The following is a 17276-nucleotide window of genomic DNA, read 5'->3' on the forward strand; positions in this document are numbered from 1 at the left end:
GTTGTAATGGAAAAAAACCTCTCGAATCAACAAAAAGTATTGTTCATTACAACAATTTAAATCACGCCGAGAATTGCATTTGTTACCAGACCTATAAATATGTGCTCGTTGTTCAACATCCAAACCCCAACGGAATAAAACGTCATAGAAAACAAACACAGCTTAAGGAATAATTTATGAGGAAATTAATAAATTAACGTCATGAAAAAAGAGTAAAATTACAACGGCTTTAATGTATAATCCGCTAAGACCCCTCGCGATAGATGTCTTCCAAGCTGTTTCATTATAAAACCGTTCAGTTGCCCACTTCAGATTTTATTAGATTACTGGTAGGATTTCATATCCAAATATATGTAAATGTTGCTGTTCGAAGCTCGAAGAAATAAATAACAATGTTAAATTGAATGTATGCTTCAATTTAAAATACGAAAACAGATAAAATGGACGTTTCGGGTTTCCCCTTTATCAACAAAACAGGATGAATGAAACACTAATGACGAATATTAAATTGAAGCTTACATTCAATTTCACATTGTTACTTATATCTTGATATAGCACATACCTCCTGTTATACTGGTACCAAATCCAAGATTGGCATTGCATTCTATATATATCACTTTATTATAGTCGAAGCCCCGCTGAACATCCAAAGAAAAAAGAGAAAAAACTATCATTATACAGCGCTATAACCACTTAATGTACTCAAAGCGCTTTACAAGATTTTTTTTAGATTCCGCTCAATTCGGTACTCTTTTTTTTTCTTTTGCATTCCAACATTTTTCTTCAACAGAGAGGACATGCCAACAGCAACACAGAACATGTAGGAGGAGACATGGCACCTGTTAGGCAATATTGGAATTTTTTTCCGACAAAGACAATGCTGTTGACGGCCAGGTACAATCTCATTTTGCACCTGAAGAACGTGAGAGAGTGTGTGAGTAAAGAGCCATTTCCAAGGACCTAACTATGCGCTGCTCAGAGCGGGTCTTGAACTCGGGACTCTCCGATCCAAAAGCGAGTGTCACCAAAACACCAACGGAATAAAAGTCATAGAAAACAAACACACATATCAGAACACTTTATGAGGAAAATAATTAGAAAAGTCACGTCACTGAAAACTAAGAGTCAAATTACAAATGCTTCAATGTACAATCCGCAAAGTAAAGGAAAACCCTTCGTGATAGATATCTTACAAGCTGTTTCAATTTCTGGTAGGATTTTCTGATCTGTGGAAGAGTAAAAAAAAATTGAGTTTTTATGTAGCGTAATATCCACTAAACGTGCTCAAAGTGCTTTACAAGGGGTCCCTAGCCAATAGCAAGACGTAAAACATAGGACGTGACATGACGCCTGTTAGGGCGATATTACATATTTTTCGGACAGAGACAACGCTGTTAACGGCCAGGTACTCATTTTACACCTGAGTACGGTGAGAGAATGTGAGTAAAGTGCCTTTTCCAAGGACTCAACTATGCGCTGAGCGAGGACGAATCCAGGACCTTCCGATCCGAAAGCGAGTGTGATACCACAAGACCACATAGCCACAAGAGTATAATATTATATTATAATAGTTCAAAGGCTGGATATTTCATTTAATCTATGAATTGACTTGTTATGACTCTTTCATGGAGTCAGGTTATTGTATCATGTGACACACTCTAACGTGTACATATTTGCATGTCTGTACAGCCGATCACAAGAATAGGCTTGGTTTAACTATGTTGTTATGGACAATATTTTGTGTCTTTCTTGGAAATGTCCATTACAACAATTAGCCCATAACAATTATTTGGGTTATCAGACCTGCAAATAAGTGCACGTCCGAAACGCCGTATTTATTGGCTGTCTGTTGGAATGACCTTGATGAAAAATGTTATTTACAGCTTATCTAGTTTTAGATATAAACTCAAAACGCTTTGATTTAATGGAAATATGAAGTAGAGGAATATTCATATGAGGGTCCTTATGTGAATTGACCCTGTAATGATGATGAGGATGAAGAGGATGATAATCATGATGATGACAACAATCACGCCAATAATAAGAAATAATAGAGGTAAGAAGGGGGGCGGGCGGGGGGAGTGGGAGCCCCAACATTCCAAAACATTTCAAGCGGTATTTTAAAAAGAAAAAAAACTACATAGTTAAAATACAAAAAGAAATAAAAGAAGCATAATTTGATTTAGTCTTAAACACAAACCTGTCTACTTAAAACATTTAAAAAATCGTAGTTCATTGGAGATAAATATAGTAGTCGCTATGGTTACCTATATAGACCAATAATTTACCGTCACAACGATTGGATGACATTCCAAAATCCATAACTTAATTTATTTTTTTTAATTGAGCTTTTTTATATAGACCATCAATGTTTTGTTTATTTATCTTAACTACGCCACTACCACATCATCTCATTCATCTGTAGTATTTCATTCATCCTGTTTGTTGATAAAGGGGAAACCCGAAACGTCCATTCTATCTGTTTTTGTAATGAAATTGAAGCTTACACTCAATTTCATATTGCTATTTATTTCTTCAACTTCCAGCAGCAACATTAGTTACCTAGCAGACGCGTCTTTTTGTTTGCGTTCCAAGATTTTCTTCAACAGAGAGGACTTGCGAAATATTTAGTAGTTGATCTGTTTTTAGTAATTTATTTATGTTTTTAGTGATTTTGTTGTTGTTGTTGCCTGAAGAAGGCTTTTGAGCCCGAAACGTTCCATTTCTGGTATATTGTTCTTATTTTGAAACTGTTATATTAATTTTTGTTTATTACGTTTTACAGTCCACAGTTGCTAGCAGCTTAGTATCACTTTAAAGATATGAGGGGAATTTTCTCGATATATTTATGCATTAAGTATCCTTGTTTTGATATGATGTTAATTTTGTTTCGATCTAACCCAAAATTTCAACTCACAACGTTTTGTGAGTAGTTTACACTCAAATCAGCAACATCGATTTATTTAAACCTTTACATGATCATTTAAATTGCGCAATTTAATTGTCTTTGCCTACAACTGACAAGCCTGTATAGGTGATATTGTGGACTTGCGCAAGTGCATTGAGTAAATCAAAAATCTGTTGATATTCTATTTCGCAAGTCCACTTGATTGTTCTTTTCGATTGGCCGGGTGTGGCGACCGCCAATGAAATGGTGCATTTCGCATGTAAACATCGTAGCGTGAACATCTCGGAGAAGGAAGACGATAGAGCGTTTCAACTTGAATATATCGAAGTTTAATAAAGTTTGACACAACTTTGAAATACGACGAGTCATTCATTCATTTATGCATTTATCCCATGATCTGATGATCGTCAGGAGGATACATGGGATGCAGCTCTCACCACTTTCCGCCATTCTTCTCTATTGTTCTCCTTCTCCAGGAGTTCATTTATATTGTGTGCAATGGACTCCAATCACGGAAGTCCACCATTCTATAAATACGACGATTAAAGTAACAGAAAAAGAAAAGACGAGCATATGTCGTTTTGGTAGAAAAATACAGGGAGGACGAACAATACAAGAACTTTATACTAAAAAAAAAAGAAAATAAATTCGTATAGGACCAATTACAGAAAACAGTTGAAGAAAACATTTGTGAGTACACCAGACCATGAAACATATCTAGTTTCGACTTCAGGATCCTCTCAGTAGGAATTAGTACACGGTATTTTTGGATATCTAACGGGTTTTGACTGCATTTTCTAATGTACGGCTCCGTAGTCTAGTGGTAGACAGTTTGCCTTGCGACCGTGAGGTCGTGTGTTCGAATCCCGCTGGGGACGATGCGGTATTTAGTCCTTGGGAAAGCTCTTTACTCACTCGTGTATGGGTCACTTAAATGAGACTTCTCTATTCAATTCTTTTTAGTGGAAGAGAACATAACCGCCGTCGTCAGAATAAAAACAATGGCAGTTAGTGCTAAACTAAGCTAACTATACGATGATATAGTACAATTACAGAAAACTGTGTGAAACCTTTAAAGAGAACCGATCACTAAAGTAGCGGCCAAACAATTGCACCCCCCCCCCCCAAAGAAAAAACAAAAACCAAAAAACAAAAAACAAAAACAAAAAAACAACAAAAAAAAACCAACAAAAAAAAAAAAAAAACAAACAACAAGCATAGTAATGTCGACTTCCTTAATTCTACTGTTTGTAAATAACCAGCTATATTTATCAGAGCGGGTTTGAGTGTGTGACACAAATCCCGCGTTTTGATTGGTCAACAATCTACTGGTTTATTGTCAAGAAATGTTGTTTTTCATATGGAATGAAAGGTTTTACTTACATCAAAGCAAATTTTATGGCAAATCTGATACACTCAAGAATAAATGGTAAGTTAGTGCCAATCACTCTTTTTAAGATCTGGAGATAATTGTGGCCACCTGAATTTACTATAAGTATCTCACCTATAAAATGTTTACAGTTTGATTCTTCCTCAAAAATACGCCAGAACACACAGTGACGATCACCAAAAGATAATGAAAAATAACTCATGTCTTCTGTAGTGTTCAAATTTAGAAATCAAATTATCACATTCCTTTACTATTGAATATATATTTTTGTTCAATTTCATTAAGAAGGGGTGGGGAGGTGGGGGGGGGGGGGGGGCGGTCTTTGCAGTGTGCAGTGAAGTACTTTTGTGGCAAATGCCAGGCTTAACGAAAGCTACGTTCAAACTGGCTACATATGTACTACGTCATGATACTTACACGCAATTTATCTTTACGAAATATTTTAAATAGTATTATAGTGAACCTTAAGTATCAAAATAAAATCAAGGAGGGATAAGATTCTTGCAAAACAAAAGATAGAAGAAAAATAGGAGACAAATCGTATAGGAAACATTAATGAAAGTAATAAATAGAAAATATTATATATCCAAAATATAAATATGTTTAAATGCTCAAAATATTTGATTGTTTATTTAGAACTAAAATATTGGCGCGTGATATTTGCACTTTGTTTTTAAATTACTGCTATAATATGACTTGAAATAGATAAAATATAAGCGTGATATTTGCACTTTGTTTTTAAATTACTGCTATAATATGACTTGAAATAGATAAAATATAATGATAAATTCTTTTATAAATATTAATAAACAAATTTCAATGGATCAAATTTTTCAATGAATGAATAGGTTTTATTTTGAATGCAAATAAGCTCGTTTTTATTTAACCAAATATTGTAAGCATTTAAAATTTAAATACATTGTAAAGCCAAGGGATATACAGTTTAATGTTGACATCTATTTCAGGTATAACAGGGAAAAGAGAAATTCATTCATCAAATCATTTACTTGTCACATTTACACCAAGTAAATATCTAGAACATTAACGCACGAATAGGCTTTGATTTTAAGCTATCAATATATATAGAAAATGTTTTCTGGCCAAAATGAAAAAAATGTTTAATCAGTATACGGTACAATACCAGTAAGCATGTTATTTGTCAGAAAAGATTCCAATGAAACAGTGTATTTTTCTCTCCTGTTGTTTGGCTTCGTTACACACTTTTTCCAGATCTTTATCATATACCAGAACCTTCTCCCTTATGTCTCACAATCATGTTATATGGACACAAACCAGCTTTTCATAAATCTAAATTACCCAATTTAACGATTTAGGTTAATGCCATTCCAATGCAAGATAGTATATAAATATAAAAGGCGATATCTCCTTTTCAAAGGCAGTCTGCCATTGTCACAAAGAGCCTTTAACCAGTTAACCAGCCTACTCTAATAAAGACATGTACTTACATTTTTGGCCAGAAAACCAATACTACGAATCCGTTATCATGCTATATATTATTTTAACGGATAAGAAATTTTGATTTGATTCGAAGATTGTAATATTCGGCGGTTTAACCCATCCTATTTCCTTCAACATTCTTTGATACCAAAATGAAACGCCGATGATATGCAATCAATCTTGATATAACTTATGACCCCAACTTAGCTGTTGTATTCTGGAAAACACTTATTAAAAATCTTGGGTCATCTTAATCATCGATATTTGAAGGACGAATTTTCTGACCAAATTTTTAATACGTGTTTTCCAGAGAACGACAGTTAAGTGTTTAAATCTTGGGGTCATAAGTTATTTAAAAATTGACTGCATATAATCGGCGTTACACTTGGGTGTCAAAGAATGTTGTAGAAAATATGGCAGGGTGAAATGCAAAGTTTTAAAATCTTCGAATCTAAAACATTTTCTCACCCATGGAGATATAAATAATATTTTATATTTTTATGTATAAATAATTTGTCTGCGACAAGTATATGATTTGATTAGGCCTCATGCAGAAGTCATGCAAAAACAGACAACATTAACCACATACTCTTACCAACAGTTTAAGAATCTACACAGTTGTCTAATGATCCAAAATCTGTTGCCTGTACGATTGTCAGTAATTTAATTGTTGTATTAGAATAACTATGAACAAAAATCTTTACTAACTAGGCATTGATTATGTATACAAGTCTGCTAACCAAATGCATTGTCATTGGGGTAACAGAGAATATAAAAAAAGAATCAATCTGACAGCAGACTTATAAATGTCCATACGTAGTCATTGATATTATAGATTATAAATTTATAAGTGAATACCTTTACGTTAATTTTACTCGTGGAGATAAGTATATCACATATATACACATTTCCTATAAATATATATATATATATATATATATATATATATATATATATATATATATATATATATATATATATAAAACATCCACAAAACTCAGCGAACATATTTGGAAATTAAAAGACAACAAACTAGACCACAACATTTCATGGAAAATTTTATCTAAAGCAACAGGATACACACCAACATCAAAACAATGTAGCTTATGCCTGGAAGAGAAATATACTATAATCAAACACCCTCATGAAGCCACACTCAACACGAAAAGTGAGATGTACGGTACGTGTCCACATCGCCGGAAGTTCTTGTTAATTAACTACAAACCGGAACCACTTCAACAAACAACAACAGTCAACAAAACAACTCAGTCCTGACGATGGCGAATTATGCCTGAAACATTAATGTAGACTGTCTCAAACATTGTGGTAACTATTTTAAAAAATAATGATTCGCTCCATTACTCCATGTCGAGCACTTTTCGTACTATATTTGTATCAAACACGATTCAATATATATATATATATATATATATATATATATATATATATTTATATTATATATATATATATATATATATATATATATATATATATATATTATATATATATATTATATATATATAACTATAGAATACAGACCACGAAATGAAAGTGCTCGACTTTAAAGATGAAGGAGCGATAAATATATAAAAATATAATTATAGAGTAAAAACCACGAAATGAAAGTGCTCGACTTTAAAGTTGAAGGAGCGGTAAATATATAAACATAAACCTTTTCATGCCACTAGGACAATCTTTGGGAAGTGTAATCGTTTTTGTTGTTTAAGATTGCGTGTTGTTTCGTACTTTCTGTGATATTTCGAGATTATCATGATGGTTTTAATTGCAATGAAGGTGTTTATTTCTGTGTCTGCATGCGGATGTAAGTTCATTTCTTTTGTTCAGTTTAGCCATGTTTGGTTGAGTAATGATGTAAATAGTTCTTCTAGCACAGATTGCATAGTTTGAAGATGAAGATGATGACGAGGATGATGACGTTAGTGATAATAATGTTAAGGAATATTTCTTACGTGCATCCTTGCAAGTACAGGTTGGACATCCGTTTTCCCATTTATATCCATATTTGCAAGGCGTAATACAATAAACCTTAGTGCATGCAGGAAAGTCGTCGTCGACGGAAGAATTAGACCGGACTTAGGAGAAGAAAAAATATATTTAAGCAAAAAAGCAACGAAAAGAAAAAAAACAACAAAAAAAACAAAAAAAAAAAAACAGAACACAACAAGTTTAAAAACTCAACATCAATATTAAAAAGAGAACAAAACAAGCAATCAAATCCTCCCCTCTCCCCCCAACCCAAAAAACACACAAACCAACAATAACCCCCCCCCCCCCCACCCCCTTCCAGAAAAACAAGCAAATTGTTCTCATTCTTTCGAGCTGCAGAGCTATCAAAATTTGATATTATTTTTAAAAAACAGTTGTTAATTTTATCACGCTGATCATTGTCTCTCTTAATGATTGTTTGCTTTACGCTTCCTTTAAGTTTCTAAAATCATTTGTCACCAATTAGAGCTCACTAAAACACATTGAACTTAAGGGGGGGAGCGACATTAAAAATGATGAATTTTGACCCAGTTTGCTAAAATTAGATTTTGGTGGGATGTTGTCATGTGACCATTTGTGTGCATAAAAAACTGCATGAGAACTTTTTCAGTTTTTTTCGACTCAAAATAACGTATTTTGTGACCCATAGTATGGTTAAATCCTGCCATTTTTAGTTTCAGTGGACTGATTTCATGAAAGAATATCAAAGATTTTTTTTTTTAATTTTTAAGGATTTTACGGCGCTTGCAACACATTAAGGTCATATCAGCGCCAGTAAAAAGGAAGAAAATGGGATAGTAAAACGTTCTAGAATTACAATTAAAGCAGCCAAGAGAAAGTAAGACAAAGGGGAACTGGGAACAAATAGGTATCAGATGTAGAATCCAAGAGCATACCACCAATGTAATTAGTTTGAAATCACCTATAAGTCTCATCCGGACACATGCACAAAATCCAACAAAGAGGAATACACTCAAATGCTTACATTATACATTAAAAATAACAAATATAATAATGCATATCAGAGAGATGATTTACAAGGAAAAAAAATATCATCTACCAAAACCATAACTATGCATTTGACTGTTTCCCTCCCAGCCAGGACTCCGACCAGGGCCAGGAAAAACCCAAGTAATCTCATTCCAAGACAAAGACAGAAAGCATGTTGGAAAACAGATATAAGGGGATAGAAGACACAGTATGTACCTCCCTGCCCGCTATGGGAGGTCAGGATTCCCACCCAGGAATATCAAAGAGTCTTTATAACTAAATAAAGGCAAAAACATATCAATGAAAAGTAGAAACTCTCCTCTATCTTCAACAACCAATCACTTTGTTCTTAATTCTGTCATGTGGTCACAATCAAATCAGAGAGCGAGAGGAGAGTTTTTCCCTAAACTCGTTTACTTTGACTATTAAATTCGTTTTTCTCAAAACTGCAATTTTCGTCACTAAAAACCTTTCTCCTCCCTCAGTTTTCAACGAATCTTCTTCAAACTTTCTACAAATGAGTGTCATACAAATACGCAGGTCCTCTAGGAGCCGGACTTTTGAAAAAAAAATTTTTTATGAGTAATTTGAAATTATGTAACTTTTTTTCAAGGGGAATAATCGAGTAATAACTTTGAATTTAATTTTTAAAGTGTCTAATTAAAATAAAAAATCGGGCTTCTAGAGACTCTTTATTTTTCTTTTTTCTATCTCTGACCAAAATATTATGGCAATCGGTTGATAAACAAAAAAGCCTTTGACTGTTTAAGATTTGTTGTTTATTTCCAACATGGCGTCGTTTCCATAGCAACGGGCAACTTTTTTCGAAAAAAATTATATGCAATCATCCTTCCCAAACATATACATCATGACTGTGTATAGAAGTTTAGGATATTTCATCAAATAAATAAAATGACCCTTTAGTGTCGCTCACCCCCCCCCCCCCCCCCCCCCCCCATTTAAGAAAAGGATATGTCATACTTGGAAGCTTTACCTTTATTATGTGGTCTTGTTTTATGGCACTCGCTTTTGGATCGGATGGTCATGGGTTGAGCGAGGAGTTGAGTCCTTGGTAAAGACTCTTTACTCACATTCTCTCATCGTACGCAGGTGTAAAATGAGTACCTGGCCAGCAACAGCGTTGTCTCTGTCGAAAAAATTGTCACCTAACAGGCATTATGTCTCGTTCTACATGTTACGTATTGCTGTTGGTCAGGGACCCTTTGTATAGAGCTTTGATCATATTTAGTGGATATTGCGCTGTATAGAAAAGCTCTACAGCTCTAATCTGACAATCAAGCAACTTTAATCTCACAAAAATATTAATTGTAATATGTTTAAGTATTCCTTATAATTTATGTCTTTTTAATAACCACATGTGAGTGTATGACTAGTATTGGCCTATTTGGGCGTGTGCCTAGTATGCGCCTGTGCATTTATCTCTCTGTTTGTGTGTATGTGTGTGTGTGTGTGTGTGTGTGTGTGTGTGTTAGATAGATAGATAGATAGATTGGGAGAGAGAGAGAGAGAGAGAGAGAGAGAGAGAGAGAGAGAGAGAGAGAGAGAGAGAGAGAGAGAGAGAGAGAGATAATGTTTGTATGGATGGTTGACCATGTAAATGACATATGTAATGCAATGGAAACAAACATGAATTGCCATTTCTGGATAATATAGATAGTATTATCATTATGACAGTTCACCCCCTGTTGCAACCACTGCCATTATCACCTGCAGTATCAGGGGCACAATCACATGTGGGACATCCATCACTGTCTACCTTGGAACCATTGAGACAAGGGGCGAAGCATTGGACGGGATCACAGCTAGATTCTCCACCGCCAAGGCCTGTCAAAAGATAAGCAAGATGGTATCATTAAAACAATATAGCTTTATGTTAGGGACAACCTAAAATTGGTAGCGCCGTGATCGATTATGATATCGGGCCTGATTCATGGACCAAGACTATGACGGTAGTCCGAGACTAAATTCATTGTCTCGGACTAAAACGTATCATAGTAGTAGTAGTAGTAGTAGTAGTAGTAGTAGTAGTAGTAGTAGTAGTAGTAGTAGCAGCAGCAGCAGCAGCAGCAGTAGTAGTAGTAGTAGTAGTAGTAGTAGTAGTAGTAGTAGTAGTAGTAGTAGTAGTAGTAGTAGTAATAATAGAATTGATAGTAGTAGTAGTAGTAGTAGTAGTAGTAGTAGTAGTAGTAGTAGTAGTAGTAGTAGTAGTAATAGTAGTTGTAGTAGTAGTAGTAGTAGTGGTAGCAGCAGTTGTAATATTAATATGAGGAAGTTACTTTGAAACAGTATGGGGGAAAGAGTCCCTGGGGAGTGTTTAGAATGGGCAAGATGAGGAGTGTGTGTGCGGCTGTCGAATATTCGGGAAAAGAGAAGAAAAAACAAACAAAATCAAAAACTGTCGGGTAGCCTTGTTCTAAGCGCTGTACATTTACTCCCCCCAGCGAGTAGCACATATAATTCTGATATTTAGTCCCAGACTACGCTATTTACGCCTGCTCAATCGCGGGTGTAAATTTCGCCCGTTTAGTCCCTCGTTTAGTCCCAGACTTTGCATAGTCCGCCTTCATGATTAGCTCGTAACGAATCATAGCCATCGTTCTGATAGTTTGACGTCATTGTTTCGGTTTGTGTAGCTTCTGGTGAGTTGTCGTTAGTAGAGCTCAATTGGTTGAACTATTGAATACAACTCACGGTGTTTTCTTTTGTGGTCAAAGACTTGTCTTTTGACGTCATTTTTTGGTCAGTGTCAGATTATAAGTTTACGATGGCCATAATCAGGCCCCTGATGTCGAACAAGGACCCAGTTTTCTGAGGAACCAATGTTTTTATGCCCCCTTCGAGACGGTTTTGAATCGATCGCACTTTTGCCGCAAATAGAGTCAAAGTAACGTTTTATTAACCATCGCAGCCTTGCCCATGGTTGATATGCTGAATGTCGTAAAGTGTAACGATACCTTATTGTTTTAAAAAAATAAAAATACTGGTTTTTGTTACTGTATATTGCGGCTATATGGTCTAATGGTATGGCACTCACCTTCGAACCAGAAGGTCCAAAGTTTGAATCCCAGTCTGAGCGGCACATAGTTAAGTCCTGGGGAAAGGCTCTTTACTCACATCTTTTACCATACTTGGGGTGTAAATAAGTACCCGGGCGTTATCAGCGTTTTCATTGTCGGAAAAAAAGGTAAAATCACCTAACAGGCGTCATGTCTCCTCCTACATGTTAAGTGTTGCTGTTGGTTTCAGACCTCTTGTGGTCGATGATTAGATTTTTAAAAATTGAACCTTAACATCTTGGTTGCTTGTGGTCTAGTTAATACAGTTTAGTGAGAATTACTCATAAATGTGGATGGCAAAAAACAATAACCAAGACCTGAGTGACATCATCTTCATTGTATTTATAGATGGAACAAAATTGACCCCACTCAGCTCTTTGTTATTGTTTTATGAGTATTTCTCACTAAATTGTGTCAATCAGATTATAGACGTTGACGGTTACATATAGCTTTGTGTGTTGGTACGTTATATCCCGATGGTGGATGTTGTGAGATTTTTTGTTTTTTACTAAGCTCATAGCATCAATATTTTCAACAACATTTCCAATTTTCATCATCTAAAGCGTCTCAACATAATACCATATCGAGGCGATTTATCACAATATGATACATTGAAGTCATAGGGAGACGTTACATTTGACTAGGGGAATATATATAAAATCGAATTAGGGGTTCAAACATAAGTCCCCCCGGTCGTCGTTGTGTTGTGTTTTATTTTAATGTATTTCACGGACGATTGAAATCAAAATTAAGTTTTAATGAGTCCTATGCCCTAAAGACTTTCCCTGTTTTTTTTTTGGCAACACTGCCTTTACCACCGCCTTTTCTCTAGAGACCCATTTAGGCAACATTAATTGCCGAATAAACACATTAACGGTGGAAAAAAAATCCTCTCTCGACGAGGGATACAATATTTCTATAGAATAATGTTTGTTGGCGACTGCGCTAAACCATAACGCCAAATACACCGAATAGGGGTCCATTTTTTCTTAGAACTAGGTTTGGGGGCAAAATTGGGCCGTACAGCCCATGTTTAATTTTGCAAACGAGCACAGAAATACTAGCAAATGTAATTATTATAAAACTATTTTTACAGATTGATATACAAGTAACTGGCAAACCTTTTTCAAATTACAGGTGATTCTATCACCCGTTAACTCAAATGATTGTTTGTAAAATCTGTTGAGAGCGTAAGAAATATAATGATTGGTCATTTGACGCTGGGAGTCGCCATCTGTTGTCAGATTCATTTGCACTCACCTACAGGCTTCATTGCCGAACCAATTTTGATGGCTCAAAAGATTCGCCCCAATCTATGCTAATTTGCACAATAGGGTTGTAGAGTCTATAATGATAAAACTAGAAGAGTATCTTTTCGTAATAGCCTTTATTTCTCCGCAAATATCACGGGTTCTCCACTAGTCCCTTTTAAATAATCACAAGGTGTTAAAATGTAAGACTTTTAAAAAAAATGAAAATCGGCTTAGATCTTAGATTACCTGTTAGACATTCACAAGTCGGGCATCCATTCTGACTCATTCTATAACCTTGATGACAAAACTGGCCGCAATATGTTTCACGACACACAACGGCAGACGCTGGGAAGAGTTAATAATAAGCAACAGGGTTTGTACATATCAAATGGTTAAGAAATCAACAAGATGAAAGTAACATTTTGAAGTAAAAAACGGCATTGACCACTTTAAATACAGATATTGAAATACATTTGATATGGTGCGGCTATGTGGTCTTGTGGTATGGTACTCGCTTTCGGATCGGAAGGTCTTGGGTTCGAGCGTCGCTCGGCGCATAGTTGAGTCCTTGGATAAGGCTCTTTACTCACATTCTCTCACCGTACTCAGGTGTAAAATGAGTACCTGGCCGTTAACAGCGTTGTCTCTGCCCGAAAAAAATATAATGTCGCCTTACAGGCGTCATGTCTTGTCCTAAATGTTAAATGTTGCTGTTGGACAGGGACCCCTTGTAAAGCGCTTTGAGCACGTTTAGTGGATATTGCGCTATATAAAAAAAGCTCAAAAAAGCTCATTTATCACGACTTGTTTATGAATAAGTCTGTTTCAATCTTCGTGTCGACACGGCGATGTATCTTATCTTATCTTACTCAAGGTTGAATCTTTGACTTGCCCATTAAATGCCTTATACAATAGCTTACAAAACTTACACCCTTTCGCAACGGCACCATTAGATACCGTCGCCTAGACATTCCATGAACGAATATAGATAATCCATCAAACTAGATGTCTGATGTCAACAGGAATCACCCATGTTGTCCAAAGTATAGCTTATAATTATTACATAATCTAAAATATCTTGTCATGCATCAGTTAGTTCTTACACATTTTTTAATGTACTTTTCCAAATCACATTGTAGTTTGGCCCCCACCCCCCGACAACTTATGTTTTAGATATTGCTCGAATAAAATGGCCCTTCTCTTATTATCTTGTTTCAAATCTGAGACTGTAAAGACATCTAAAATTTTAAATTTTGAGAAGTTGAGGGCCATTTAAATCCATTAATACTTGAAAGTGTCCTAGCCCAAATGAAAAACTATGGTTTATCAAAAAGTGATGAGTCCAATTTAAAGTGTCGACTTTTAATAGTTATGCCCAACTTCAATTGAACACGGGTGTATCTCTGCTAAAGGCGTTGAAGAATAATTACCAATGAATAAAAAGTACAGGTACATAGTATACTGTAATTTGATTCTCTATGATTTGCTGAAGTAAAATAAGGGCATTTATATAGCGCAATATCCACTAACTTGCTCAAAGCGCTTTACAAGGGGTCCTTAGACAACAGCATCACTCAACATATATAGGACGAGACATGACGCATGTTAGGCGATGTTACGATTTTTTCAACCAAGACAACGCTGTTAGCGGTCAGGTTCTCATTTTACACCTAAGTACGGTGAGAAAATATGAGTAAAGAGCTTTTCAGAAGACTCAACTTTGCAACGCTCAGAACGGGACTTGAACCTTTCAGCCTCAAGGCGTGTGTCATACCACAAGATCACACGAGTAAGTAATTAATTTTATTAAGTTCACTAAATTCATAAACACGTTGCATGAACAATTGCTCAAAGAATCTAGTTGAGCCACAGAACCGATTTATGGCATATTATACCATTTTTGACTGATATATGGAATTAAAGTGACCCGAGAGACAAGTACCAAATTTATCAGGTGTTTGCTCCATGTCAATGAATGTTCTCTATTTTGATCGGGAATTGTCTCAAAAGACTTTGAGCCGTTCCGTCCCCTACCGTCTGCTAACTGCTAAGAGTCTTATCATGCCTAACGAGCACCAGGTAAATGATATGTCCAAAACAAGCACCATAAATAATACTGGTTTCTAAGAGCAATGTCGCAAAATCTGAAAACATAGTGGCAGGTTTCGGGTGTCAACTGACTTTTCCCCGGCAAGAAATATTACCCATGTCTTAGTAGTGTTAGATGTGTGATATTATATTTTCCCCCTAATGACCACATTATTCCGCATCGTTCCTCTGCCGATTTCTGTCTTTCTATTTTTGCCCTTCCCTCTCCCTTTCTGTTTCAGTGCCAATCCATTGGTTATAATTTTCCCCCTCTCCTGACATTTCTTTTCCTTCTTAGTCTTCATTGTATCCTCTTTTTCTGCCTTCCTATTGTTAAAGGACAAACGGTTTAGCAACTATTTGCACACCTGGGAAATAAAAAAGGCAAAAACATAAACCAGAGTTATCATCCATTTTAAAACGTTTTGGGGTGTTTAGTTGGTCTTTTAAAAAACCCGTTTATGGTGTTTGGTCGTAAGGGAAGGGGCATGCGAAAATGACATTTCCCTCACCGACCAACCTCTTTTCAGGGGACAATGGAGATTCAACACGGATTTGACACAAGTAATGCCTACATATAGATCTCAGGAAGTATTTCTACTTCTAGAAGAGTTACATTCCGCTTATTTGTAAATATCATTTTAAAAAATCTGATCGGTATTTTAAAAGAGAGAAAGAAGGAAGGAGTTGTCTGCTTGAAGCTCAAAGAAATGAATGACAATAGTCAAATGAAATGGAAGCTTTAATTGAACTAACAAAGACTGATATGATTACGTTTTGGGTTTCCCTTGAAAGAATCTCTCATCTCTCATTCGTCTTGAGTGTTTCATCCATCGTGTATTGTTGACAAAGGGCAAACCCGAAACGTCAACATTACCTCACCTCGTGAATTAAATTGAAGTTACCAATTATACTAACATTATCTAAAGGTTTTTACATCTGTTAATTTGTATGTTATATAATAATTGTAAAGGCTCATTTATTAGATCCGCCATGACTAACCTGGAACAACAAGTACTGCCAGTAACACTAATTGGAAATACATGATTCTAAATCACGGAATTGGTAGTCCGATACAGTTAAGAACCTTTGACCAGAATTGGTAGTCCGATGCAGTTCAGAACCTTTGACCAGAATTGGTAGTCCAGTTCAGAACCTTTGACCAAAGGTAATGTACGTGGTCAGTATTTATATTTATGATGACCAATAGAGATGGGCTTGGCGTTCAGAGTTAACACCACCTACTCATTATATTAAATATATAATCGTTATGTCCATAATTTACATCCCATACATTCGTCATTATAACCTAGCACTACACCAACAGGATTATAGCCACAGGATATGTAAACATTTACCGGTCAGCTGCCACACTCTGTAAAGACACATAATTATAGTTTTGGCCAGAAAATATCCCCTTCATTCAAACAGATCGATATAGATAGTTTGAAGATGACGTCACTCATGCCTTTGTTATTGTTTTTGCCATCCGCGTTTGTGAGTTGTTCTCACTAAACTGTATTAACCAGACTATAAAAGTTCATGGTTACACAGAATTTGTGTGTTGGTCCGTTATACTTCCGGATGGCAATGTTGTGAACTCCTTGGCCAAGCGCTTTCTATCTATAGAAGGACGCGTTACTTTCTGACAATATTTTTAATGCCTTTCCACAGTACGCCAGTTATCGGGTTAAGGGTCAGTGTGGCTGAACGGAATGGTCTTCACTTGATAATCGGTATGTACCGGTTTCAAGTCTTAACCGTTGTGTGGCCCAAACCAAGGTAGCCTGTCCTATTTCTCTTTCGGCGCTGCGCTGTGGCTAACGCCTTGGATATTTCATTCTGGTTTTAAAGATTTTTTTCATAGGGATGAAAAAGACACGTTGTTGCTTTTTGATCATTGTCATATGAGATTATTCATTCTGTTTTCAATGCCGCTCCAAACTGTGACGTTCATTGAAATCTATTAGAGTTTTCCTTTCTTTTTGACCGAATTGATATTTATCGTTTTATTCCGCTTAAAGATCTAATAACACGCAAAGCAATCATTATTGATTCCGGATGGTCCAGATTTTTTCTGACACCCCTGTCCACCCAGCAGTGAT

The 17276-nt window shown here is 35.7% G+C and overlaps 1 protein-coding gene across 3 annotated transcripts; it reads right to left on the minus strand.

Moving 5' to 3' along the window:
• Positions 1 to 1063: 1063 nt before the first annotated feature.
• On the minus strand, positions 1064 to 16306 carry LOC144964914 (uncharacterized). 3 transcript variants are annotated; one of them, XM_078899697.1, is made up of 6 exons: positions 16174 to 16306; positions 13330 to 13428; positions 10482 to 10598; positions 7727 to 7849; positions 6352 to 6400; positions 1064 to 1226 (listed from the first exon to the last, which is right to left on the minus strand). In XM_078899697.1, coding segments are annotated over exons 1-6 (432 nt in total). In that variant the 5' UTR covers positions 16217 to 16306; the 3' UTR covers positions 1064 to 1225. The 3 variants fall into 3 exon arrangements, with proteins under 3 accessions (XP_078755823.1, XP_078755824.1, XP_078755822.1); XM_078899698.1 differs by lacking the exons at positions 1064 to 1226; positions 6352 to 6400 and adding an exon at positions 6937 to 7047; XM_078899696.1 differs by lacking the exons at positions 1064 to 1226; positions 6352 to 6400 and having other exon boundaries at positions 7478 to 7849.
• Between the last annotated feature and the right edge of the window lie 970 nt (positions 16307 to 17276).

This window comes from Berghia stephanieae, chromosome 2 (genome assembly GCF_034508935.2).
Source record: "Berghia stephanieae isolate SIO BIC M18660-M18661 chromosome 2, UCSD_Bste_1.3, whole genome shotgun sequence".
Taxonomy (NCBI): Eukaryota; Metazoa; Mollusca; class Gastropoda; order Nudibranchia; family Aeolidiidae; genus Berghia; species Berghia stephanieae.